General features: G+C 54.1%; 2 protein-coding genes across 2 annotated transcripts; one reads left to right on the top strand and one right to left on the bottom strand.

Annotated features, from left to right (window-relative positions):
• Positions 1 to 1,864: 1,864 nt before the first annotated feature.
• Positions 1,865 to 10,620, top strand: TP53 (tumor protein p53). Its single transcript, XM_066570575.1, has 8 exons — positions 1,865 to 1,964; positions 3,841 to 4,027; positions 5,062 to 5,174; positions 6,002 to 6,111; positions 7,428 to 7,537; positions 8,208 to 8,287; positions 9,162 to 9,247; positions 10,186 to 10,620. Exons 1-8 carry the CDS (start codon positions 1,935 to 1,937, stop codon positions 10,271 to 10,273), a joined length of 804 nt encoding a protein of 267 aa, XP_066426672.1. The 5' UTR covers positions 1,865 to 1,934; the 3' UTR covers positions 10,274 to 10,620.
• Positions 10,621 to 15,049: 4,429 nt separating this feature from the next.
• On the bottom strand, positions 15,050 to 23,089 carry ATP1B2 (ATPase Na+/K+ transporting subunit beta 2). The gene is made up of 7 exons (XM_066570583.1): positions 22,956 to 23,089; positions 20,488 to 20,616; positions 19,566 to 19,670; positions 18,583 to 18,788; positions 18,204 to 18,260; positions 16,040 to 16,138; positions 15,050 to 15,394 (listed from the first exon to the last, which is right to left on the bottom strand). The coding sequence occupies exons 1-7, from the start codon at positions 23,065 to 23,067 to the stop codon at positions 15,230 to 15,232; spliced, it is 873 nt and encodes a 290-aa protein (XP_066426680.1). The 5' UTR covers positions 23,068 to 23,089; the 3' UTR covers positions 15,050 to 15,229.
• Positions 23,090 to 26,111: the final 3,022 nt, after the last annotated feature.

The following is a 26,111-nucleotide window of genomic DNA, read 5'->3' as shown; positions in this document are numbered from 1 at the left end:
CGAGGACCTGGAGCCGCTGCTGGAGGGGGAAGCGTTCCTGGACCTGTGGAACATGTGAGCATTTGGGGCGATTTCGGGCGATTTTGGGGATTTTGGGGGGAGTTTGGGGTTTATTGGGCATGTATGGGGATTTTTGGAGGGGATTTGGGGGGGTTTATTGGGTTTATTTGGGGTTTTGGGGGGGATTTTTGGGTTTATTTGGGATTTTGGGGGGGGATTTTTGGGTTTATTTGGGATTTTTGGGGGGGCTTGGGGAGGATTTTTGGGTTTATTTGGGATTTATTGGGGTTTTTGGGGGGATTTTTTGGTTTATTTGGGATTGATTTGGAATTTTGGGGGAGATTTTTGGGGATTTTTTGGGGGGAGCTTTTTTTGGGATTATTTGGGATTTTTGGGGAGGATTTTGGGGGGGGAATTTGGGGTTGTTTGGCATTTTGGGGAGGGCTTGGGGGAGGTTTCTGGGTCTATTTGGGATTTTGGGGAGGATTTTTGGGTTTATTTGGGATTTTTGGAGGATTTTGGGGTTATTTCAGATTTTTTGGGATTTTTTTTAGAGCTTTTTTGGGAATTTTGGGTTTTTTGGGGGGGGATTTTTGGGGTTATTTGGGAGGTTGGGATTTTGCTGGGGAGGGGGTTGGTTTTTTTGGGGTTTTTTGAGGGTTTTTTGGGGGATTTTTGGGTGACCTTTGACCTTTCCAGGCTCCCCAATAACATCAGTTCCATGCCCGAGGATCTGCTGGAATGGGTGAGCGCCAAAAATTGGGGTCAAATCTCCGAAAAATGGGAAAAATTCCCAAAAATTTTGGCCAAGGCGGTGGGGAACCCCAAAAGGGACAGGGGGGGTTCAAAATTCCCCCCAAAAATGGGATTTTAACCCCCCAATATTGGGGATTTTTACCCCAAAATGATCCCAGCTGTCCCAAAATCCCCAAAATTGGGTTCCCCCCCCCAAAATGGTCCCAAAATTCCCCAAAATTTGGATTTTTGCTCCCATAAATGACCCCGAATACCCCAAAACCCCCAAAAATTGGGTTTTCCCCCCCAAAATATCTTCCCAAAATCCCCCCAAAATCTGGATTTCACCCCTAAAAAAAATCCCAAATCCCCCATGAATTTTGATTATTCTCCTCAAAAAAATCCCAAAACCCCCCAAAATTTGAATTTTCACCCCCAAATATCCAGGAACCCCCAAAATTTGAATTCCCCCCCCCAAAAAAAATCCCCAAACCCCCAAAAATTTGAATTCACCCCCAAAAATTATTCCAAAATTCTCCCCATAGTTGGATTTTCACCCCAAATTGACCCTAAACTCCCCAAAACTCCCAAAAGTTGAATATTTCCCCTAAATACCCCAAAAAATTGAATTTTCCCCCAAAAGTTGAATTTCCCTACCCAAAAATTGAATTTCCTCCCCAAAAATTGAATTTTGCCACTCAAAAATTGAATTTCCCCCCAAAAATTGAATTTCCACCCCAAAAATTGAATTTCCCCCCAAAAATTGAATTTCCTCCCCAAGAATTGAATTTTCCTACGCAAAAATTGAATTTCCACCCCAAAAATTGAATTTCTCCCCCAAAAATTGAATTTCCCCCTCCATAAATTGAATTTCCCCCCCCAAAAATTGAATTATCACCCCTAAAAAAATGAATTTCCCTACCCAAAATGACCCCAAAATTTTGAATTTTCACCCCTAAAATTTGAATTTTTTGCCCCAAAATGCCCCAAACCCCCCCTCAATTTGTGTCTCCCCCTCCCCCCCCCAGCAGCAGCTGAGCCCCCCCGGGGTGGGGGAGGGGCCGGGGGTGGGGGAGGGGCGGGCGCTGCCCCCGCCCCCCGCGGAGCCCCCCCCGCCCCGCCCCCCCCCGCCCTCGGCCGTGGTCCCGTCCACCGAGGATTACGGGGGGGAGCACGACTTCAGGGTGGAGTTCAGAGAGATGGGCACGGCCAAGAGCGTCACCTGCACCGTGAGTGGGGTTTGGGGCGAAAAATGGGGATTTGGGGAAAAAACGGGGGGAAAAACGGTGAAAAAATGGAGAAAAACGGGCAAAAAATGGCCAAAATCGGGAGGGAAAATGGGAATAGAACGGGGGGGAGAGGGCGATTTCAGGGTGGAGTTCAGAGAGATGGGCACGGCCAAGAGCGGCACCTGCACCGTGAGTGGGGTTTGGGGCGAAAAACGGGGATTTGGGGAAAAAACGGGGGGGAAATGGAGAAAAACGGGCAAAAAATGGCCAAAAACGGGCGAAGAATGACCAAAAACGGGGGGAGTTCAGCTTGAGGGTGGAGTTCAGAGAAATGGGAATGGCCAAGAGCAGCACCTGCACCGTGAGTGAGAAATGGGGCGAAAAACGGGGATTTGGGGAAAAAACGGGGGAAAAAACGGGCAAAAAATGGGCAAAAAATGGCCAAAATCGGGAGGGAAAATGGGAATAGAATGGGGGGGAGAGGGCGATTTCAGGGTGGAGTTCAGAGAGATGGGCACGGCCAAGAGCGGCACCTGCACCGTGAGTGAGAAATGGGGCGAAAAATGGGGATTTGGGGAAAAAACGGGGGGAAAAATGGAGAAAAAATGGGCAAAAAATGGCCAAAAACGGGCAAAGAATGACCAAAAACGGGGGGAGCGCAGCTTGAGGGTGGAGTTCAGAGAGATGGGAATGGCCAAGAGCGGCACCTGCACCGTGAGTGGGGTTTGGGGTGAAAAACGGGGATTTTGGGGAAAAAACGGTGAAAAAATGGCGGAAAAATAACAAAAATCGGGGAGAAAATGGGGGAAAAATGGGAATAAAAATGGGAGAAGCAACAGGGAAAACTGGGAAAAACAGGGAAAATATCCCAGTAACTCCCAGTAACTCCCAGTGCCCTCCCAGTAACTCCCAGTGCTGAACGAGCCGTCCTGGGGGGTTTCTATGGGGTTTCTATGGGGTTTCTATGGGGTTCCTATGGGGTTTTTTTGATTTCTGGGTCGATTTTTGGGGGTTTTTTTTGGCTCCCAGTAACTCCCAGTGTCTCCCAGTAACTCCCAGTGCTGAACGAGCTGTACTGGGGGCTTTCTATGGGGTTCCTATGGGGCTTCTATGGGGTTTCTATGGGGATTTCTGTGTCCTGGGTTTATTTCTATGGGGTTTCTTTGGTTCTGGGTTCATTTTTTGTGGGTTTTTTTTGGTCCTGGGGTCGTTCCCAGTGCCCTCCCAGTAACTCCCAGTATCTCCCAGTACTCCCCAGTGCTGAACGAGCTGTACTGGGGAGGTTCCTATGGGGTTTCTATGGGGTTTCTATAGGGTTTCTATGGGGTTTCTATGGAGTTTTTATAGGGTTTCTATGACGTTTTGCTCTTTTTGGGTTTATTTCTATGGGGTTTCTTTGGTTCTGGGTTTATTTCTATGGGGTTTTTTTGGTCCTGGGGCTGTTCCCAGTGCCCTCCCAGTAACTCCCAGTGCCCTCCCAGTAACTCCCCAGTGCTGAACAAGCCGTACTGGGGGGTTTCTATGGGGTTTCTATGGGGTTTTTTTGATTTCTGGGTGGATTTTTTGGGGGTTTTTTGGCTCCCAGTGCCCTCCCAGTAACTCCCAGTGTCTCCCAGTACTCCCCAGTGCTGAACAAGCTGTACTGGAGGGTTTCTATGTTTTTTTTTTTTTATTTCTGGGTGGATTTTTTGGGGGTTTTTTGGCTCCCAGTGCCCTTCCAGTAACTCCCAGTGTCTCCCAGTACTCCCCGGTGCTGAACGGGGGGTTTCTGTGGGGTTTCTATGGGGTTTCTATGGGGTTTTTTTGATTTCTGGGTGGATTTTTTTGGGGTTTTTTGGCTCCCAGTGCCCTCCCAGTAACTCCCAGTGTCTCCCAGTACTCCCCAGTGCTGAACAAGCTCTTTTGCCGCCTGGCCAAGCCGTGCCCGGTGCAGGTGCGGGTGGGGCTGCCGCCGCCCCCCGGGGCCCTGCTCCGCGCCCTGGCCGTGTACAAGAAACCCGAGCACGTGGCCGAGGTGGTGCGGAGGTGCCCCCACCACGAGAGGGCCGGGGGGGACCCCGAGGGTGAGCAACGGGGGGGGGGGGGCACCCCAAAAAATGGGGGGGGGACACCCTAAAAAATTGGGGGGGAATAGGGGAGAAATTGGGGAAAATTGGAGGAAAATTGGGGGCAGACGCCCCAAAAAATGGGGGGGAATGGGGGGGGGGGGACACCCCAAAAAATGGGGGGGAAATGAGGGGGGGGGACAGCCCAAAAACTGGGGAGGAAATGGGGGGGGGGGGACACCCCGGGAAATGGGGGGGGGAGGACACCCTAAAAATGGGGGGAAATGGGGGGAACACCCCAAAAAATGGGGGAAATGGGGGGGGGGAACAGCCCAAAAAATGGGGGGGAATGGGGGGGGGTACACCCAAAAAAATGGGGAATGGGGGGGGGAAATACCCCAAAAAATTGGGGGAAATGGGGGGGGGGGGGACAGCCCAAAAACTGGGGGGGAAATGGGGGGGGGGGACACCCCAAAAAATGGGGGGGGGAGGACACCCTAAAAATTGGGGGAAATGGGGGGGAACACCCCAAAAAATGGGGGAAATGGGGAGGGGGGGGGAACAGCCCAAAAAATGGGGGGGGGAAATACCCCAAAAAATAGGGGGAATTGGGGGGAAATTTGGGCAAAAATTGGGGGGGGAATTGCGGGGAAATTGGGAAAAATTTGGGGGAAATTGAGAAAAAATTGGGGGAAATTTGGGGGAAAATTGGGGGGAAATAGGGAAAAATAGTGGGGGAGAAATTGGGAAAAAATTGGGGGAAAATTGTGGGGAAATTTGGAAAAAATTGGATTAAATTCTGGAAAAATTGGGGGAAAATTGGGGGGAAATGGGAAAAAATTGGATTAAATTCTGGAAAATTGGGGGGAAATCGGGAAAAAATTGGATTAAATTCTGGAAAAATTGGATTAAATTCTGGAAAAATTGGGGTTCATTTTGGGGTTCATTTTTGAAGCTGATTTTGGAGTTGGTTTGGGGATTCATTTGGGATTTTTGGGGTTGCTTTTGGAGCAGATTTTGGGGTTAATTTTGGATTTTTGGGGTCTCCCCAGGCAACGCCCCCGCCCAGCACCTGATCCGGGTGGAGGGGAACCCCCAGGCTCGGTACCAGGATGACGAAACCACCAAGAGACACAGCGTGGCCGTGCCCTATGAGCCCCCTGAGGTGACCCCAAAACCCCCAAAAAATCCTAAAAATCCCAAAAAATCCCCAATCCCAAAATCCCCATTGAAATCCCTGCAGAAATCCCAAAGAACGGCCCCAAAATCCCAAATAAAAACCCCAAAATCCCCTCAGGGACCGAGCGTGGTCGTGCCCTATGAACCCCCTGAGGTGACCCCAAAAATCCTAAAAACCCCAAAAAATCCCCAATCCCAAAATCCCCATTGAAATCCCTGCAGAAATCCCAAATAAAAACCCCAAAATCCCCATGAAATGTCCCCCCCATCCCAGGTGGGTTTTTGGGGTGGTTTTTGGGGGGTTTTTTTTGGGTATTTTGGGTTGGTTTTTGGGTTGGTTTTGGGGTTTATTTTGGGTTATTTTGGGTTGGTTTTGGGGTTTATTTTGGGTTATTTTGTGGTTGGTTTTGGGGTATTTTTGGGTTGGTTTGGGGTATTTTTGTGTTGGTTTTTGGGGTATTTTTGGGTTATTTTTGGGTTGGTTTTGGGGTTTGTTTTGGGTTAGTTTTGGGGTATTTTTTGGATTGGTTTTTGGGGTATTTTTGGGTTGGTTTTTGGGGTATTTTTGGGTTGGTTTTTGGGGTATTTTTGGGTTGGTTTTGGGGTATTTTTGGGTTGGTTTGGGGTTATTTTTTGAGGTGATTTTGGGGTATTTTTGGGTTGGTTTTTGGGGTATTTTTGGATTGGTTTTTGGGGTATTTTTGGGTTGGTTTATGGGGTATTTTTGGGTTGGTTTTGGGGTATTTTTGGGTTGGTTTGGGGGTATTTTTGGGGTTTTTTTTTAAGGTTCTGACCATTTTTCCCCATTCCCAGGTGGGCTCTGAGTGCACCACGGTCCTGTACAACTTCATGTGCAACAGCTCCTGCATGGGGGGCATGAACAGGAGACCCATCCTCACCATCCTCACCCTGGAGGGGCCTGGGTGAGCCCCAAAAACCCCAAAAAAACCCTAAAAATATCCCCAAAAAATCCTCCCAACAATCCCTCAAAAAATCACCCCAAAAACCCACAAAAAACTCAAAAAAAACCTAAAAAAAACCCCCAAAACCTGGGCATGAACAGGAGACCCATCCTCACCATCCTCACCCTGGAGGGGCCTGGGTGAGCCCCAAAAATCCCCCAAAAAACCCCTAAAAATATCCCCAAAAATCCTCCCAACAATCCCTCAAAAAATCCCCACAAAAATCCCCCAAAAAACCCCAAAATTTCCCCCAAAACCAGGAGACCCATCCTCACCATCCTCACCCTGGAGGGACCTGGGTGAGCCCCAAAAATCCCCCCCAAAAAAACCCTAAAAATATCCCCAAAAATCCCCCCAACAATCTCTCAAAAAACCCCAAAAATCCCCCCCAAAAAACCCCAAAAATCTTCCAAAAAACCCCAAAACCTGGGTATGAACAGGAGACTCTGGAGGGACCTGGCTGAGCCCCAAAAAACCCAAAATTCCCCCCAAAAAACCCCCAAACCCGGGAGCCCTCGCCCTAAAACTCTGACAGCTCTAACCCCTAAAAAATGAGATTTTTTTGCCCCAAAAAATGAGGATTTTTTTCTTAAAAATGAAAGTTTTTTAGCCAAAAATTTGGGATTTTCTGGTGTAAAATTCTTTTATTTTTGGTCCTAAAAATGCAGAATCCTTTAAAAATATTTTGAGGAGTTCCTGGATGGATTCTGGGGTGTCCCTGAACAGATTTCGGGGTCCCCAGGATGATTTTGGGGTCCCCAATCCCAATTTTAGGGGTCAGATCCTGGCCTGGCGCTGTTTCGAGGTTTGGGTCTGTGCCCGAATTTGGGATTTTTGGGGTTCCTGGATTGGGATTTTGGGGTGCCCCTGGTTCTGGAGGATCCCCAGGATATTTTGGGGGTGATTTTGGGGTCCCCGGGCTGATTTTGAGGTCCATTTTAGGGGTCACATCCTGGGCCGGCGCTGTTTCGAGGTTCAGTTCTGTGCCCGAATTTGGGATTTTTGGGGTTCCTGGGTTGGGTTTTTGGGGTGCCCCTGGTTCTGGAGGATCCCCAGGATGTTTTTGAGGTGATTTTGGGGTCCCCAGGCTGATTTTGAGGTCCATTTTAGGGGTCACATCCTGGGCCGGCGCTGTTTCGAGGTTCAGTTCTGTGCCCGAATTTGGGATTTTTGGGGTTCCTGGGTTGGGTTTTTGGGGTGCCCCTGGTTCTGGAGGATCCCCTGTCTGTTTTTGGGGTGATTTTGGGGTCCCCGGGCTGATTTTGGGGTGCTTTCAGGGGTCACATCCTGGGCCGGCGCTGTTTCGAGGTCCGGGTCTGCGCCTGCCCCGGGCGGGATCGGCGCCATGAGGAGGAGACCCAGCGCAAAAGGGGCGGGGCCAAGCGAGGTGAGGGCGGGGCCAACTCGGGAGGGGGCGGGGCTTCGGTGGGGGCGGGGCTAAAGTACACGAGGCAGGGTATGGCTGTGGTGGCGCTTTGGGGGCGTGGCCTAATCTTGGGTGGGGGTGTGGCCTCGGTGGGGGCATGGCCAGGGGATGTGAGCCCAGGGTGCATTTGGGTAGGCGTGGCCTAAACAGGGGTGGGTGGAGCCTGATGTAGGGTAGGGGTGGGGCCTGAATAGGAGTGGGGGGAGCTTAATTGATGAGTGGGTGTGGCCTTAAAGTGGTTTGACATGGGGCGTGGCTACCAGACAATGGGGCGGGGCTTGTGATAGGGTGTGGCGCATGTGGGTGTGGCAAATTCAGCCGGGGGTGGGGCTAAAAGGGGTGGGTGGAGCTAGGTGGGTGTGGCTTATGCAAAACAACGAAAAGTCCAACCCTGAGGGGGTGTGGCCTAAAGGAAGGGGGCGTGTCCAATGCATTGCTGGGAGGTGGAGCCAAACCGGGCGTGGCTCCACCCACCGAGATACCTGTTGCCTAAAAGGGCGTGGCCAAACATGCTAACGAGCACCTCCTCATGAATAATGGGCGTGGCCTCCCCGGGATGTCCCCAATGATTTGGGGGGGGGTCTCTGGGGCCCTTTTGGGGGTCCCTGAGCCCCCCCTGCCCCTCCCCCAGCCCTGCTGCCCCCGGATGAGGCCCCCGAGAGCTCCAAGAAGCGACTGCAGGACCCCGAGACCGAGATCTTCTCCCTGCAGGTGGGGCTGGGGCACGTTTGGGGGTCCCCGAAAAGTGACCCCATCCTCTCTGCCACCCCAAATGCTTCTTGAGGGGTCCCCTGAGTGTTTCAGCCCTTCTGGGGGTCCCCTTGACCCCGTTTTTTTTAGGGGTTTTTGTCCGTTTTCCCCTGACCCCAATGTTTTTTGAGGGGTGTTCATCCCTTTTGGGGTTTCCCCCCCCAATTTTTGGGGGGTTCCTGTGGGGTCTCCACCTCCCTAAGAACCCCCCCTGACCCCATTATTTTTTGGGGGGTCCCTGAGGGGTGTCGATCTCCTCTATGACCCCGATTTTGGGGGGCTCCTGCTGGGGCTCCAGCCCTTTTGGGCTCCCCCATAACCCAAAGTTTTTGGGGGGTTCTCTTGGGGTCTCCATCCCTCCCGACCCCATTTTTGGGGGGGTCTCCAATCCTCTGTGACCCCAATTTTGGAGGGGTCTCCAGCCCTTTTTGGGGTCTCTTATGACCCCAATTCTGTGGGGTCTCCAGCCCTTTTGGGGTCCCCCTGACCCCGTTATTTGTGGGGGGGTCCCTGAGGGGTCTCCAGCTTTCTTGGGGTTCCCCTCACCCCGTTATTTTTGGGGGGTTTCCATCCCTTTCCGGCTCCCCCTTTACCCAAATTTTGGGGGGTCCTTGGGGGTCTCCAGCACTTTTGGGGTCCCCCTGGCCCCGTTATTTTTTGGGGGGTCCCTGAGGGGTCTCAGCCCTTTTTGGGGTCCCCCTGACCCCAATTTTTTGGGGGTTTCTGGGGGGATTTTCAGCCCTCTCAGGATCCCAGTTTTTAGGGGGGGTCCCTGGAGGGTCTCAGCCCTTTTGGGGCCCCCCCCCCCCTCACCCCAGGTGTTTTTGGGGTGCAGGTGCGGGGCCGGAAGCGCTTTGAGATGTTCCGCATGGTCAACGAGGCCCTGGAGCGCACCTACGACCGGGGGGGGGCCCCCCAAAAGTGAGACCCCAAAAACGGGGGGGGGGCTTGGGAGGGAGGGGGGTTGGGAGGGGTCTGGGGTCAATTTGGGGGGGTTTGGGGTCATTTTGGGGGATGGAGTTTGAGGGAGTTCGGGATCATTTTGGGGGGGCTGGGGTCATTTGGGGGTGAATTAGGGGCAATTCAGGGGGATTTGGGGGGGTGTGGGGTCACTTTGGGGGGCTTTGGGGAGATTTGGGGGCAAGTCGGGGGTTTTGGGGTCATTTTGGGGGAGTTTGGGTGTAATTTCAGGGGATTTAGGGTCATTTTGGGGGGGGGTTCAGAGGATTTGGGGGGGTCCATTTTGGGGGGATTTGGGGGCAAGTCGGGGGTTTTGGGGTCATTTTTGGGGGGTTGGGGTCACTTTGGGGGGGTCACAGAGGGTTTGGGGACAATTTTACGGGTTTGAGGGGGGTCTGGGGTCATTTTGGGGGGATTTGGGGGCAATTTTGGGTGGTCGGGGGAGCTGGGAGTCACTTGGGGGGTTTGGGGTCATTTTGGGGGGGCTGGGAGGGGTCTGGTGTCTTTTGGGGGGGTTGGGGGGCACTTTGGGAGGGTTGGGGGTCATTTTGTGGTTTTTGGGGTCATTTTGGGCGGGTTTGGGGGCACTTTGGGGGATTTGCGGGGGCTTTGAGGAGGTCTGGGATCGTTTTGGGGTAATTCGGGGGGCTTTGAGGGGGTTTTGGGTAATTTTGGGGGGGCTTGGGGTCATTTTAGGGGTGGCTGAGAGGTTTTGGGGTGATTTTGGGGGTTTTAGGGTCATTGGGGGGGGGGGGTTGGGAGGGTCTGAGGGTCCCTTTTTGGGGTTTTTTGTGGCAATTTGGGGCTCCAGGATTTTGGGGTCCCGTTTTGGGGAGAATTTGGGACTCCCAGATTTTGGGGTGGGGGGGGTCCCTCACTCTCCCCTCCCCCCCCCCCAGGTCCAAGGGGCGCCGCCCGCGGGGGGAGGGGCGGGTGCCCCGTGGGAAAAAGCTGCTGCTGAAGGCGGAGTCGGGGGAGTCTGATTGACCACGCCCCCTTCGTCTGGAAACCACGCCCCTTCTCGACCACACCCACTGACCCCCGCTTCCCATTGGCCCTCCTGTCCTAGTTAGCCCCACCCACTTCTCCTGTGTAACCCCGCCCACTTCATGCTTGACCACACGTCACCTGTCAATCACTGCTTTAGCCACGCCCCCAATGTTTAACCACGCCCCCTTTCCCCCATTATAACCACCCTGCCTTAGCCACACCCACATGATTGATTCCCTGTCCTTAAGCCACGCCCCCATCCTGCATGACGTCATTCCTGGCCCCGCCCTCCCCCCCGCCGGTTTTTAATGGGGTTTTATACAATAAAGGGATTTTTTATAGCGCCCCTCCCCCACCCGGGGGGCGTCTGGGGGTCCCAGTTTGGGGAGGGGGTCCCAGTTTGGGGTAACTGGGAGAGAATGAGGATCCCAGTTTGGGGTAACTGGGAGAGAATGAGGATCCCAGTTTGGGGTAACTGGGAGGAACTGGGAGCCCAGTTTGGATGAACTGGGAGCCCAGTTTGAAGGAACTGGGAGCCCAGTTTGCGGGGGGGGGTTCCCAGTTTGGAGGGGATCACTGCCGTCTACTGAGATCCCAGTTTGGGGGAGTTCCCAGTTTGGGGTAACTGGGAGGGAATTGGGGGTCCCAGTTTGGGGGGGATCCCAGTTTGGGGTAACTGGGGGTAACTGGGATCCCAGTTTAAAGGAACTGGGGGTAACTGGGATCCCAGTTAGGGGTAACTGGGAGGGAATAGGGGATCCCAGTTTGGGGAGGATCCCAGTTTGGGGTAACTGGGGGTAACTGGGATCCCAGTTTGGGGTAACTGGGGGTAACTGGGATCCCAATTTGGCCAAACTGGGATCGCGCCGCGCCTTTCACTGGTCCCAATTCAATTCCGGCCGGGGAGAGGGGGAGGGGTTAAGGAGGGGGGCGGGGCCTCCTCATCCTCCCAACCCCCCCCATTCCCCCCCCCCTCCATTCCCGGATCCTGCCACGGAACGCTCTGGAAAATTCCGGAAAATTCCGGAAAATTCCCCGTCCCCTTCAGCCGCCATTGGAGCCGCCCGGGCGGGGGAGGGGGGGGGGGGTCCCCCAAAATCGGGGGGGTCCCAAAAAGGCCCCGATTGAGCCCAAAAACGGCCCCGAATCGCGGAGGGTGGGGGAGGGGAAAGGGGGGGGCGGCACCATCTGGACGGGATTAGGGGGGGGAGGGGATTGGGGGGGAGGGGAGGGGCTGGCCAGGGGGTGATTAGTGAGGTAATTAATGAATTTATTAATTAATGAAGGTGGGAATTAAGGGAGGGGTGATTAAAAGGCGGGGGGGGATTTTGGGGTGGTTTGTTCCAAAAAAAGGGGAAGATTTGGAGCGGGAAATTTGGAATTTTGAGGGCGTAATTAAGGGTTAGTTAATGAATTTATTAATTAATGAAGGCGGGAATTAAGGGAGGGGTGGTTAATGAGGGAGGGGGGGATTTTGGGGTGGTTTATACCAAAAACAGAGAATTTTTTTGGGGCGGGAAATTTGGAATTTTGAGGGGGTAATTGAGGGTTAATTAATGAGGAGGTGATAATTTGGGGGGTTAATTAAAAGGGGGTTAATTAATGGGGAGGAATTCGTTCTGGGGGTTTATTAAGAGGGGGTTAATGAGTTGTTAATTTGAGGGGTAATTCCGGGTGTTAATTAACGAGGTGTTAATTGGAGGGGTTGATTGAGAGTTGTTAAGTGAGGGGGTTAATTGGGGGGGGTATTAGGGCTGATTAATTAAAATCATTGTTATTATTCCTTTAATTAGAAGCATTTCCCTTGGTAGATGTTAATGGGGGGTTAATTGGGGTCTCAGTGATAAATTAATTAGTGATTAGAAGGGTTAATATTAGTTATTAATTAGTGTTGTAATCGGGGGCTTAATTAGAAACCATTAATTAGAACTATTTATATTAAGGGCTAATAAATGGGAAATTATTTAGGGCCTTAATTAAGGGCTATTAATTAAGATTTATTAATTATGCTCAGGTAATTATATCAGTCTCTATTAGGGCCTATTAATTAAACACAATGTTAATTGAGAAGTCTCTTAGGGTATAAATTGGGGGTTATTAATTAATTAGACGATTATTAATTGGAGATCTCGATTAGCTGCTGTTAATTAGGGGCTGGTCGGAAGTGAAACGTTTATTAGGGACTGTTAATTAGGGGTGTTAATTGTGGAGTGTTATTAATTGGGGGGGGTCTTAATGGGGGTGTTAATGGGAGTGTTAATTAAGAGCCGTTAATTGGGGGGGGGTCTTAATTAGGGGGTTCCTTAGGGAAGAGGATTTAGGGTGTTAATTAGGGGGTGTTAATTGGGGGATTGTTATTTGAGGGGTTAATTGGGGGGTGTTAATTGGGGAGTATTGATTAGAGGGGTGTTTATTAGAGGGGTGTTAATTGGGGGTGCTAATTAGGGTGTTGTTAATTGGGGGGTGTTAATTGGGGGTATTAATTAGGGGATGTTAATTGGGGGTATTAATTAGGGGGGCATTAATTATGGGAGTGTTAATTGAGGGAGTTAATCGGGGGCGCTAATTAGGGGTTTGTTAATTAGGGGTTAATTGCAGGGGTGTCAATTGGGGGTTATTAAGTAGGGGTTTGGTTAATTGGGGGTTAATTGGGGGCGGGGTTTAGTTGGTTCATTGGGGGGAGGGAAATTGGGGAGGGTTTGGTGGCCCCGCCCCTCTCCGGTGACGTCACTACCTTGACCCCGCCCCCTGTCCTGAATGGGGGCGCCCCTGCCAAGGGGGGGGAGGGGACCCCGTGGCCTGGCAGCGCTAACGAGCTCATTAAGGCTCATTAAGGGCCCAACCCCCCCCCGTGGCCTAATTAACGAAAAAACCCAAAAAATCACCGAAAATTCAACAAATGAACCCAAAATATCAACAAATGAACCTAAAAAATTATAAAATAAACCCATAATTCAACAAATAAACCCAAAATTTTAACAAATAAAACAAAAAAATCAACATAAAATGAAAACGTGAACCCCAAAATCACCAAAAATCAACAAATAACCCAAAAAATCAACAAATGAACACCAAAATCAAACAATAAACCCAAATATCCAGAAAAAAGCCAAAAAGTAAAAAAATTACCACACAAATTCATCAAAAATCAAAAAAAATTCAAATAAACCTAAATATCAACAAATAAACCCAAAATTCAAGAGATGAACCCAAAAATCAAGAAATGAACCTAAGAATCAACAAATGAACCCCAAAAAATTGAGAAATGAACCCAAAAATCAACAAAAAGCACCAAAAATCATCAAATATACAAAACTATCATCAAATAAACCCAGAATTTAACAAAAATACCTCAAAAATCAACAAATCTTGGTCCTTACTCCTCACCCACGGCAGCCATCTTGACTGGTGGCCATTTTGAGAGGCGGCCATCTTGACTGGCGGCCATTTTGAGAGGCGGCCATCTTGACTGGTGGCCATTTTGGTAGCAGCCATCTTGGTAGGCGGCCATTTTGAGAGGCGGCCATCTTGACTGGCGGCCATTTTGAGGCGGCCATCTTGACTGGTGGCCATTTTGAGCGGCGGCCATCTTGGTAGGCGGCCATCTTGAGAGGTGGCCATCTTGACTGGCGACCATCTTGACTGGCGGCCATTTTGAGGCAGCCATCTTGGTAGACGGCCATTTTGAGGCGGCCATCTTGACTGGCGGCCATTTTGAGAGGCGGCCATCTTGACTGGTGGCCATCTTGGTAGGCGGCCATTTTGAGGCGGCCATCTTGACTGGTGGCCATTTTGAGCGGTGGCCATCTTGACTGGCGGCCATCTTGACTGGCGGCCATTTTGAGGCAGCCATCTTGGTAGGCGGCCATTTTGAGAGGCAGCCATCTTGGTAGGCGGCCATTTTGAGAGGCAGCCATCTTGACTAGCGGCCATCTTGACTGGTGGCCATCTTGGTAGGCGGCCATCTTGGTAGGTGGCCATCTTGACAGGCAGCCATTTTGACTGGCGGCCATTTTGAGAAGCAGCCATCTTGGTAGGCGGCCATTTTGAGAGGCAGCCTTCTTAAATGGTGGCCATCTTGGTAGGCGGCCATCTTGAGAGGCAGCCATCTTGACTGGCGGCCATCTTGGTAGGCGGCCATCTTGAGAGGCAGCCTTCTTGATTGGCGGCCATCTTGACTGGCGGCCATTTTGACAGGCAGCCAATTTAACTGGTGGCCATTTTGAGAGGCAGCCATCTTGGTGGGTGGCCATCTTGGTAGGTGGCCATTTTGAGAGGCGGCCATCTTGGTAGCCGGCCATTTTGACAGGCAGCCATCTTGAGAGGCAGCCATCTTGACTGGCGGCCACTTTGAGAGGCAGCCATCTTGGTGGGCGGCCATTTTGAGAGGCAGCCATCTTGATTGGTGGCCATCTTGGTAGGCGGCCATCTTGACAGGTGGCCATCTTGGTAGGCGGCCATTTTGGTAGCAGCCATCTTGGTAGGTGGCCATCTTAACTGGCGGCCATTTTGAGAAGCAGCCTTCTTGACTGGCAGCCATTTTGAGAGGCGGCCATCTTGACAGGCAGCCATCTTGGTCCTTATTTCCCCACCCACAGCAGCCATCTTGACAGGCGGCCACCTTGCTCTCCCCCAACATCACCAATCCCCCCTCCAAACCCCCCCAAAACCCCCCCAAAACCCCCCAAGCCCACCCCCAAACCACCCCAACCCCAAACCTCGAGCACAAACCACGAACATTTTGCGCCACAATGGAGGCGGGAGGGGACGAGCCAGGGCCCTACTGCACCGTTTAATCGATTTCTCATATAAAAAATATCTATGTACATTTATTATCCTCAGATTAGGAGCATCCCAACGGGGGTTGGGCGGGCGATTAGACCCGAGCTGGGGGCGGCGATGGCGGCGGCGATGGGGGAGGAGCCGGGGGGCTACGGGGGGCTCCGGGCGGGGTCAGTCGCGGTTGATGCGCAGGCGGAAGGCCACGCGCCCGGCGAATTTGTCGCGCTCGTCGTCGGTGCGGAGGCCGGCGGCGTTGAGGCGACATTCCACGTGGTGATCCACGTTGGCCGTGGCGTTGGAGAACTGCACGGCCACCACCGGCTGCGTGTAGTTCACCTGGGGGGAGGAATTGGGGGTTTTTGGGGGGCTGTGGGGGGAATATTTCTGGTTTTGGGGGGCGTGGGGGGATTTCCAAAATCCTGATTTCCCTAGGGCAGGTGTAAATGGAATTCCCAAAATGCCAATTCCCGGGGCTTCAGGTGTCCAGAAGATCCCAAAAATCTCCTTTTTCCAAGGATTTGGATGCCCAGATGATCCCAAAATCCCCATTCCCAGGAATTTGCTTGTCCAGAAAATCCCGAAAATCTCATTTTCAGGAATTTAGGTGTCCGGGTGATCCCAAAACCCCAATTCCCAGGGATTCAGGTGTCCATGGGATCCCCACACCCCTCGGGGGGATCCCCAAACCTCCAGGAAATCAGGGGGGACCCCAAACCTCCAGGAAATCACCCCAAAACCCCTTGGGGAGATCCCAAACCTCCAAGAAAAACCCCAAAACCTCCCAGAAATCTCCCCAAAACCCCTTTGGGGAATCCCGGGTGCCCCCAAGCCCCCTCCCCAGTGGGATTTTGGGGTCTCCCCCCACCCCCGAGAGGAATCCCAAGTTTTGGGGTGCCCGGGGGGGTGGTTTGGGTTTTTGGGGTGCCCAGGGGGGTTTTTGGGGTGCCCTGGAGGGGATTTTGGGGTTTTTGGGGTGCTCACGTGGACGCGTTTCCCGTAGTAGGGGAAGTACATGAGGTCGATGGTGCCGTTGGGGGGGAAGAGCTGCATGGGGCCCAGCAGGGCGGCGTCCTCCTCACGCTGGGGGGGAGGGACACGAGGGGGGTCCCCAAATGTCCCCTGAAGGGGGGGACACCCCCTCTGACCCCCCCCCCCAAAAAAAAATCCCCCATTCCCATATCCCCTCCCCAAAATCCCAAACCCCATTAAACGGCCCCCGAAAGAGCCGCAGGACCCCGAAAAATGATCTTAAAAATTTTCCTGATGCCCCCCCTCCCAAAAAAAAATACCCCTGGGACCCCCAAAAGGGACCCAAAATAGCTCCAGGATCCCTCCCAAAATATCCCAGGGACCCCCAGATATTTCTGGGACCCCCTAAATATTTCCAGGAGCCCCAAAAGGGACCCAAAAATAGCTCCAGGACCCGCCCCCCAAATATTCCCAGGGATGCCCTAAATGCTGCCAGGACCCCCAGAATATTCCAGAGACCCCCAAAATACCCCCCCCCCCAAAAAAAAAAATCCCCCCTTAATTTCCCCCCAAACCCCCCCTGAGTCCCCCAGAATACCCCCAGGACCCCCCCCCAAAATAGCCCCCAAAGACCCCCCCCTTTTATCCCCCCACCAAAATTCTCCCCCCCAGTGCCTCCCCAGTTTGTCCCAGTACCCCCCCAGTTTGTCCCAGTTTGTGCCAGTTCATCCCAGTTCATCCCAGTTTGTGCCAGTGTCCCCCAGTTCATCCCAGTCTGTCCCAGTCTGTCCCAGTTCCCTTACGGTGGTGGCCGAGTGTCCCTGGGCCCCGCGGGCAGCGAGAGAGAGACATTGAGAGGGACATGGGGACACTGGGGACACTGGGGACAATGAGAGGGACATGGGGACATGGGGACACTGGGGACACTGGGGACAATGAGAGGGACATGGGGACACTGGGGACATCGGGGACAATGAGAGGGACATGGGGACATTGGGGACATTGGGGACACTGGGGACATTGGGGGGACATGGGGACATTGGGGACACTGGGGACATTGGAGACATTGGAGACATTGGGGGACATTGGGGACATTGGGGGGACATTGGAGACATTGGGGGACATGGGGACATTGGGGTTATTGGGGACAATGAGGACATTGGGGGGACACTGGGGACATTGTGGGGACGTTGGAGACAGTGGGGGACACAGAAGCTCTGGGGACACCCAGCAGGATTTGGGGTGAAATCGGCGGATTTTGGGATTCCTAGAAGGATTTTGGGGTGAGTTAAGTGAATGTTGGGATTCCGAGAGGAATTTTGGGGTGAAACTCTGGGATTTTGCGACAAGTGACAAGGATTTTGGGGGGGGATCTACCCAATTACTGGAATTCTAAAGGGTTTTGGGGTGAATTAAGCAGATTTTGGGGATTCCTAGAGGGATTTTGGGGTGAATCTCCCCCAATTTTGGAATTCTAAAGGGATTTTGGGATGAGAGCAGCAGATTTTGGGATTCCTAGAAGGATTTTGGGGTGAATTAAGTGAATTTTGGGATTCCTAGAGGAATTTTGGGATGAAACTCTGGGATTTTGGGATCCTAAAAGGATTTTGGGATTCCTAAAGGAATTTTGGGGTGAATCTCCCCAGTTTTTGGAATTCTAAAGGGATTTTGGGGTGAAAGCAGCCGATTTTGGGACCTCTCCCCCCCTTACCAGGTCACCCTTGGTCCGGGGCCGCTGGGCAGAGACAAGAGACAGTGAGGGGACAATGGGGACATTTGGGGACAATGGGGACACAGGGGACATTTGGGGACAATGAGGGGACGTTGGGGGACACTGGGGACATTTGGGGACATTTGGGGATGTTGGGGACAATGGGGACATTGGGGACAATGAGGGGACAATGGGGACATTTTTGGGACATTTTTGGGGAGACACCAGGGGGACATTGGGGACTCCGTGGGGACACCTTGAAGTGAGGGGACATTGAAGACACTGGAAATGCCATGAGGGGACACTTGGGGACACCTGCGGTGACACAAGATGGACACTGAAGGTGACACAAGGACACTGAAGGTGACACTTGGGGACACTGGGGGGGCCTTGGTGACATTGGTGGGGGGGGGTTGGTGACACCTGGGGGGGGTTGGGGACACCGTGAGGGGACAGTGACGTCACCTTGGCAGCACAGACGATGTTGATGCTCTTGTTCTTGCCCGGGAAGAAGTTGATGACCTGCGGGACCAGTATGGACCAGTATGGACCAGTAGGGACCAGTACAGACCAGCATGAACCACTATGGGCCATGATGAACCAGCATGGACCAGTATAAACCAGTATAGACCAACATGAACCACTATGGGCCATTATGGACCTCCATGGCCCAGTATTGAACCGGTGTAAACCAGTAAGGACCAGTGCCCTGTACCAGTCCCTCCCAGTCCACCCCAGTCCCTCCCAGTCCCATTTACCCCAACCACACAAGCCAACACACGCCCACAACCCCTCTCCCAGTGCTCCCAGTATAACCCAGTCCCTCCCAGTGCCCGTGTCTCACCCGGTTGACCTTGACGAGCACGCAGGGCCGGCCGCTGCCGTAGCCGTAGTCGCCGTGGGGGCCGAGGCCGGCGCAGGGCCCGAGCTGGGAGCGCTCGAAGCGACAGGCGCGCTTGGGGTAGTTGGGCACGGCGTCGTCCGGCTGCTCGTTGTAGCGCCCGGCCGCGCACGCCGCGTTCCGCGCGGCCTGGACGCTGTCGTTGTAGGCTGGGGGAGGAGATGGGGTTGAGAGGGGCTGACCGGTATGGGAAGGGTCATCCCAGTATGGGTTAGGGTCATCCCAGTATGGGAAGGGTCATCCCAGTAAGAGTTAGAGTCATCCCAGTATGGGAAGGGTCATCCCAGTAAGGGTTAGGGTCATCCCAGTATGGGAAGGGTCATCCCAGTAAGGGTTAGGGTCATCCCAGTAAGGGTTAGGGTCATCCCAGTATGGGTTAGGGTCATCCCAGTAAGGGTTAGAGTCATCCCAGTATGGGAAGGGTCATCCCAGTATGGGAAGGGTCATCCCAGTAAGGGTTAGGGTCATCCCAGTATGGGTTAGGGTCATCCCAGTAAGGGTTAGAGTCATCCCAGTATGGGAAGGGTCATCCCAGTATGGGAAGGGTCATCCCAGTAAGGGTTAGGGTCATCCCAGTAAGGGTTAGGGTCATCCCAGTATGGGTTAGAGTCATCCCAGTAAGGGTTAGGGTCATCCCAGTAAGGGTTAGAGTCATCCCAGTATGGGAAGGGTCATCCCAGTAAGGGTTAGAGTCATCCCAGTATGGATTTGTTCCATCCCAGTATGGGTTAGGGTCATCCCAGTAAGGGTTAGAGTCATCCCAGTATGGGAAGGGTCATCCCAGTATGGGTTAGGGTCATCCCAGTATGGGTTTGTTCCATCCCAGTATAAATGGGGTCATCCCAGTATGGGGTTGGGCCATCCCAGTCCCTCCCAGTCCCTCCCAGTCCCTCCCAGTATAACCCAGTCCCTCCCAGTGCACTCACGCTCCAGGAACTGGTGCAGGGCTCTCACGTACTGGTGCCAGGTCTGGCTCTGGCTCACGTTGAAGGTGACATCGAGACCCTCGGTGCAGGGACGGATCATCAGCCCTGGGGACATCGGGGACATTGGGGACAGCCAGGGGACATTGGGGACATTGGGGACAGCCAGGCGACATTGGGGGCATTGGGGACATTGGGGACATCGGGGACATCGGGGACAGCCAGGGGACATTGGGGACATTGAGGGGACAATGAGGGGATTGGGGGGATTGGGGACATTGGGGGGACATTGAGGACATTGGGGACACTGGGGACACTGTGGGGAGGTGCCACGGGGGGGTCACACAGGGTGACACAAAGGTCACCAGGGGGTCACATGGGGGAAGGGGGGGAGGGGAGACACACGGGGGGGGTCCCAAATCCCCCCCAAACCCCTTCCCCATCCAGGACCCCAAATTCCACCCAACCCCACATTCCAGGACCCCCACCCAAGACCTCAAATCCAGGACCCCAAATCTCCCCCAGACCCCAAATCCAAGCCCCCCACCCAGAGACCCCCCCAGGACCCCCTCCCGTGTCCCTCGGGGTCTCACCAGGAACTCCCAAAGACCCCAAACCCTTCCCCATCCAAGACCCCAAACTCCACCCAGCCCCTCATTCCAAGACCCCAAATCCAGGACCCCAAATCCAGGACCCAAAATCCAGAACCGCCCACCCAGGACCCCCCTTGCACCCCCCGGGGGTCTCACCTGGGGCTCCCAAATCCCCCTCTGAGTCCCTCATTCCAGAATCTCCACCCAGGACCCCAAATCCAGGACCCCAAATTCCCCCCAGACCCCAAATCCAGGACCCCCACCCAGGACCCCAAATCCAGGTCCCCAAATCCAGGACCCCCACCCAGGCCCCCCTTTCCCCGGGGTCTCACCGGGGGTCAGCAGCCGGTCCTGGTACTTGGGCACGTGGGGGTCGACGCTCTGCAGCATCACCCACATGGTGAGGGCGAAGAGCCCGGCCAGGAACCCGTAAAACACCAGGTAGAACAGCAGGATCAGCCCTGGGCGGGCGAAATTGGGGGGTCAGGGACCCCAAAAACGAAACCCCCGTGAGGAAAAATCCCGAAAGGGGCAGAAACCCCAAAAATCCCAACTGAAATGGGTGAAAAACCCCAAAAATCCCATTAAAAATGAATGAAAAACCCCAAAAATCCCAACTGAAATGGGTAAAAAATCCCAACTGAAATGGGTGAAAAATCCCAAAAATCCCAACTGAAATGGGTGAAAAATCCCAACTGAAATGGAGGGAAAATCCCACCCCAAACAGATGAAAATCCCCAATTTTGGTGCAAATTCCAAAGTAAAACACCAGGCAGAACAGCAGGATCAGCCCTGGGCGGGCGAAATTGGGGGGTCAGGGACCCCAAAAATGAAACCCCCGTGAGGAAAAATCCCGAAAGGGGCAGAAACCCCAAAAATCCCAACTGAAATGGGTGAAAAATCCCCAATATTTGGGATAAATCCCAATAAAATCACTTTGGAAGAGCAGGATCAGCTCTGAGGGGGCGAATTTGCGGTTTGGAACCCCAAAATCTGCCCCAAACCCCTCCAAAAATGCCCCAAAAATTCCCTTAACCCTTCAAATGTTGCCCCAAATCCTTCAAAAACCCCATAAATTCACCCCGTTGGCACCAAATACCCCCAAAAATTTCCCTGAAAACCCCAAATACCCCCCAAAACTGCTCTGAGCACCCCAAATTCTCATGAATTTACCCCATAGACATTAAATACCCCCAAAACTGCCCCAAATACCCCCAAAACTGCCCTAACCCCATTAAAAACCCCAAAACTGCCCCGAACCTCTCAAATTCTCATTAATTCACCCCTTAAACGTCAAATAATCTCAAAAACTGCCCCAAATACCCTCCAAAAATGCCCTGAACACCCCAAATTCTCATGAATTTACCCCATAGACATTAAATGCCCCCCAAAACTGCCCCAATCCCATTAAAAAAACCCAAAAACTGCCCCGAACACCCCAAATTTTCCTTAATTCACACCATAAACGCCAAATCCCCCAAAATCGCCAGAAATGCCCCCAAAACCTGCCCTGGACACCCCAAATTCTCATGAATTTACCCCATGAATGTCAAACGCTTCCCCCAAAACCGCCCCAATCCAATGAAGAAAAAGCCCCAAAAACTGCCGCGAACACCCCAAATTTTCCTTAATTCACCCCATAAACGCTGAATCCCCCCCCCCCAAATCGCCCCAAAAACTGCCCCAATCCCATAAAAAAAAAAAAAACCAAAAATCTGCCGCGAACCCCCCAAATCTCCTCTCGGACCCCCAAAATCGCCCTAAAATCGCCCTAAAATCGCCCTAAAACCAACCCCGCCCCCCCCCAGACCCCCCCAAATCCCCCCCCCCGCCCCCCCCCAGACGTTTTAAATCCCCCGGAGCCATCTGGACCCTGAAGGGGGGGGGGGAAGGATTTTGGGGGGGTTTTTCGGGGTCCCCACCCCAATTTTGGGGGTTCCCCCGCTATGGGGGAGGGGGAGGGGGGGGGTTCAGCTGGTTCAGGCCCCCCGCCCCCCCCCCTCCTCCATTTTGGGGGGGGGGATCCCCGCCGTTCCCATCCCCCACCCCCGACCGTGACCTACTTTTGTCGCCACAGCGCGACAGATGGGGGGGGGGGGGCACAAAGCCACCCCCGCCCCCCCCCCCAATTTGTCCTTTTGAACCCCCCCCCCAATTCCCCTCCCCCCACCGCCCCCTCCTTTTTTGGGGATGTTTCAGGGGGGGCTCCCCCCCCTAAAAAAAGAGGAGGGGTCTTTAAACAGCTCCCCCCCCCCCAAATTTTATTCATTTTTTTGGGGGGGGGTCTTGTGTTAATTCCGCCCCCTCCTCAAAAGGAGCCCCCCTCACCCCCCACCCCAAAAAAGCGGCGTTAAAATGGAGGGGGGTCCCCAATTCTCACCCAGTTTTGGGGGGGCCCCAATGGGGTGGGATGGGGGGGGGCTCTGAGCAACCCCCCCTCATTTAATGCCCAAATGGGGAGGGGTCTTTGGGGGGGGTCAATGCGCCCCCTCCCACCTCCCCCTTATTTGAGGGGGGGAGTCTGTCCCAATTTTGAGTGCTGGGGGGTCCCCCCAAAATTTCCCCCCCTCCCCAAAATTAAAATCGACCTGTTGAGGGTGGCGGGGGGGGGGGGGACACCCCAAAAATCCCCCTCATCCATCATCATCACCCCCTCACCCAATCAGCACGCGGGTTGGGGGGGCGGGGGGCGCTGCACCCCCCAAAAAAAAAAAAAAAAAAAAAAAAGGGGGGGGGGTCACCCCACAAAATCCCCCCCCCCCCCAAAAACCCCAAAAACCCCAAAAAGCCCCAAACTCACCCCAGCTGGAGCCAGTCCTGCCCAGGAACTGGCGGGTGCGGGGGTCCCACAGGAACGCTCGCCACTCGGCCACCACCTGCCCGCAGCTCCGCTTCTCCTTGTCCCGCGCCATCCTCGGGCCCCGCCCCCCCCGGTGTCCCCGGGGACCCCCCCGGTGTCCGTCCCCCCCCCCTCCTCCCCCCCCGGTGGTCGCTGTCCCCCGGTGTCCCCCCCCCAGCCCCCGGGTCCCGCTCGGTGTCGCCGCCGCTCCCGCCGGGACTCGAACCCGCGAACGCCCCGGGGCCGCCGCCGCCGCCGCCCTTTATGGGCTCGGAGGACACGCCCACGGCCCGCCGGAGCCACGCCCACAAGGGGGATTCTGGCCACGCCCACAATGGGATTAGATTTTTTTAGGTCACGCCCCCCCCCCTTTTAAAGCCGGTTTAATTGCTGCCTCTTCTCCGGTGGTTTATAAAGGGATGTGGCCACGCCCCTTATGCTAATGAGGCTGGCTAATGCTCAATTTGCAATGCCCGTTATGCTAATGAGGAGGGTTAAAGCCCAATTTGGGAGTGGTAAAGCTTCGTTTGCGACGCCCGTTATGCTAATGAGCAGCGTTAAATCTCTGTTTGACATGCCCCTTATGCTAATTAGGAGGGTTAAGGCTTAATTTGCAACACCCCTTATGCTAATGAGGAGTGTTAAAGGTTAATCTGCCATGCCTTTTATGCAAATGAGGAGTGGTAAATCTTAATTGGGAGTGTTAAAGCTCAATTTGCAATGGCCCTTATGCAAATGAGCCTTGTTAAAGCCTAACTTGTCATGCCCCTAATGCTAATGAGGAGGGTTAAAGGTCAACATGCCACGCCCTTTATGCTAATGAGGAAGTATGAAATGTGGCAAGCCCCACCCCTTATGCTAATAGCGTTCGTGAACCCCGGTAATGCCAATCAATTTATGCTAATAATGATGGGTTTTAATTAATCATGCCCCTCCCATTATGCTAATAGCATTTATAACTCCAGGAATGCCCCTCCCCTTATTCTAATAATTAATTATGAAGCCATTTGCCCCGCCTTTTATGCAACCATCATTTCAAAATCCCCTTTTCCCACCCCTTATGCTAATAACTCATTATAATATCCTGATACCCCCCCCTTATGCTAATAACTCATCTTAAAGCTGCCTGGCCCCTCCCCGTCTGCTGATAGTGTCTGCCAAACCCAAATGCCACGCCCCTTATGCTAATTAATCAGCTTTTGGCCATGCCCTTTATGCTGCTGCACTTTTTAAAGCCCCAAACCCCGCCCCTTATGTTAATGACACACTCTGCCTGTCTGTGCCCCGCCCCTTTTGCTAATAACCACTCCAAACTTCCACAAGCCACGCCCCTTATGCTAATACGAGGTTTAAATGTCCCCTAGGCTGCCTCAAGCCCCGCCCCCAACACTTTGCTCCACCCCTTTATCCATATAAGGGAGGGTTTAATGCTTTATGCTAATGAAGGGGCGTGGCCTCCGCGAGGTTCCCACCGTCCCCATTGAGAGATTTGGGGCCGAGGGTGGTGGGGGGGGGGGCTCTTAAAGGGCCCGCGCGGGAACGGCTGGGGGGAACTGGGGGGAACTGGGAGCACTGGGAAATGGGAACTGGGAGCACTGGGAGAGGATACTGGGGGGACTGGGAGCACTGGGAAATGGGAACTGGGGAAACTGGGGAAACTGGGAGAGGATACTGGGGAAACTGGGAGAGGATACTGGGGAAACTGGGAGCACTGGGAGAGGATACTGGGGGTTACTGGGAGCACTGGGAGCCCTCAGACCACCCAGGCTTTGCTGTAATTAAAGCGGGGGGCGGAGCTAATTGGGGGCGGGGCTTGCACCACGGGGTCACTCGAGGTCAAGTCCGGCCCCCCCCTTCCCTTCCCCCCCCCCCCCACTCGGGGGAGACCCCAACGCTCCCAGTTCAACCAGTCCCAAACTGGGAGACCCCTCCTCAAAGTGGGGGGGTTCCGGGGTCTTGGGGGGGGCTCGGGAATCCCGGGGGGGGTCCTGGATTTTGGGGTGGGGGGTGTCAAAACTTTGGGGGGGGGGTCGCAAATGTTGGGGGCGGGTGGGGCTGAAGAGTCCGGAGGGATCCCAGATTTTGGGTGGGGGGTGTCCCCAAAATTCCACGCAGGATCCCCAAAATTCCAGGGCGGGCGGTGGGGGGGGGGGGGTTCCCAGGTATCAATGGGAGAATTCAAGATTTGGGGGGGGGGGGGGGGGGCTCCAGGAGGACGCGCTGACCCCAAAGCATTCCGGGAATTTGGAGGGGGGGGCGGGCCCCAAAAAGGGGCCGGGGGGGGGGCCCCGAAACGGCCGCGCGTGCTCGGGCGGGCGCTCCCGGCTCCCCGGTAACGGCGCGTCCCGGCCCGGCCCGGCCGCCAAACCCCCCCAGCCCCGGGGCCCCCCCGCACCGGAACCGCACCGGGAACGCGGGGGGGGGCCCATTAATGGGGGGGTGCAGAATTTACCGGGGGGGTCCCGAATTTCTGGGGGGATCCCGAATTTACCGGGGGGGTTCCAGAATTTACCAGGGGGTTCCAGAATTTACCGGCGGGGGGGGTCCTGAATATCCCGGGGGGGGTCTCGAATTTCTGGGGGGGTCCAGAATTTACCGGCGGGGGGTCCAAATTTTGGGGGGGTCCCGAATATCCCGGGGTTTCCCCGAGCTATGAAAGGGATCCCGAATTCCCGGGGGGGCGTCTCGAATTTCTGGGGGGGGTGGGTCCCCGAATTTCTGGGGGGGGGGGGGGTTCTCGAATTTCTGGGGATTCCCCGATCCATGGGGGGGGGGGGGGGTGTCCCGAATTCCTGAGTCCCCCCCCGGGATCTCAGGATCCCCGGAGTTTTAATGGCCGGGGGGGGGGGGGGGTCCGGGATATTTGGAATATTTACGCCCCCCCCCCCCCCCCGGAATTACGGGGGGGGTCCTGGGAAACCCCGGGATAAACTGGGGGGGGGGGGCCTGGGGTTAATTTAGGGGGGGTCCCCGAGGTTAATGGGGGGGATCCTTGGGGCTAATTTAGGGGGGGGGTCCCGGGATTTAATGGGGGGGGTCTTTGGGGTTAATTTTGGGGGGATCCCTGGGGTATAATGGGGGCGTCCCTGGGATTAATTTGGGGGGGGTCCCTGAGGG

This window comes from Molothrus aeneus, unplaced genomic scaffold (genome assembly GCF_037042795.1).
Source record: "Molothrus aeneus isolate 106 unplaced genomic scaffold, BPBGC_Maene_1.0 scaffold_30, whole genome shotgun sequence".
Lineage (NCBI taxonomy): Eukaryota > Metazoa > Chordata > Aves > Passeriformes > Icteridae > Molothrus > Molothrus aeneus.
The sequence above is the reverse complement of the archived record's forward strand: the minus strand, read 5'-3'. Positions and strand labels throughout refer to the sequence as shown.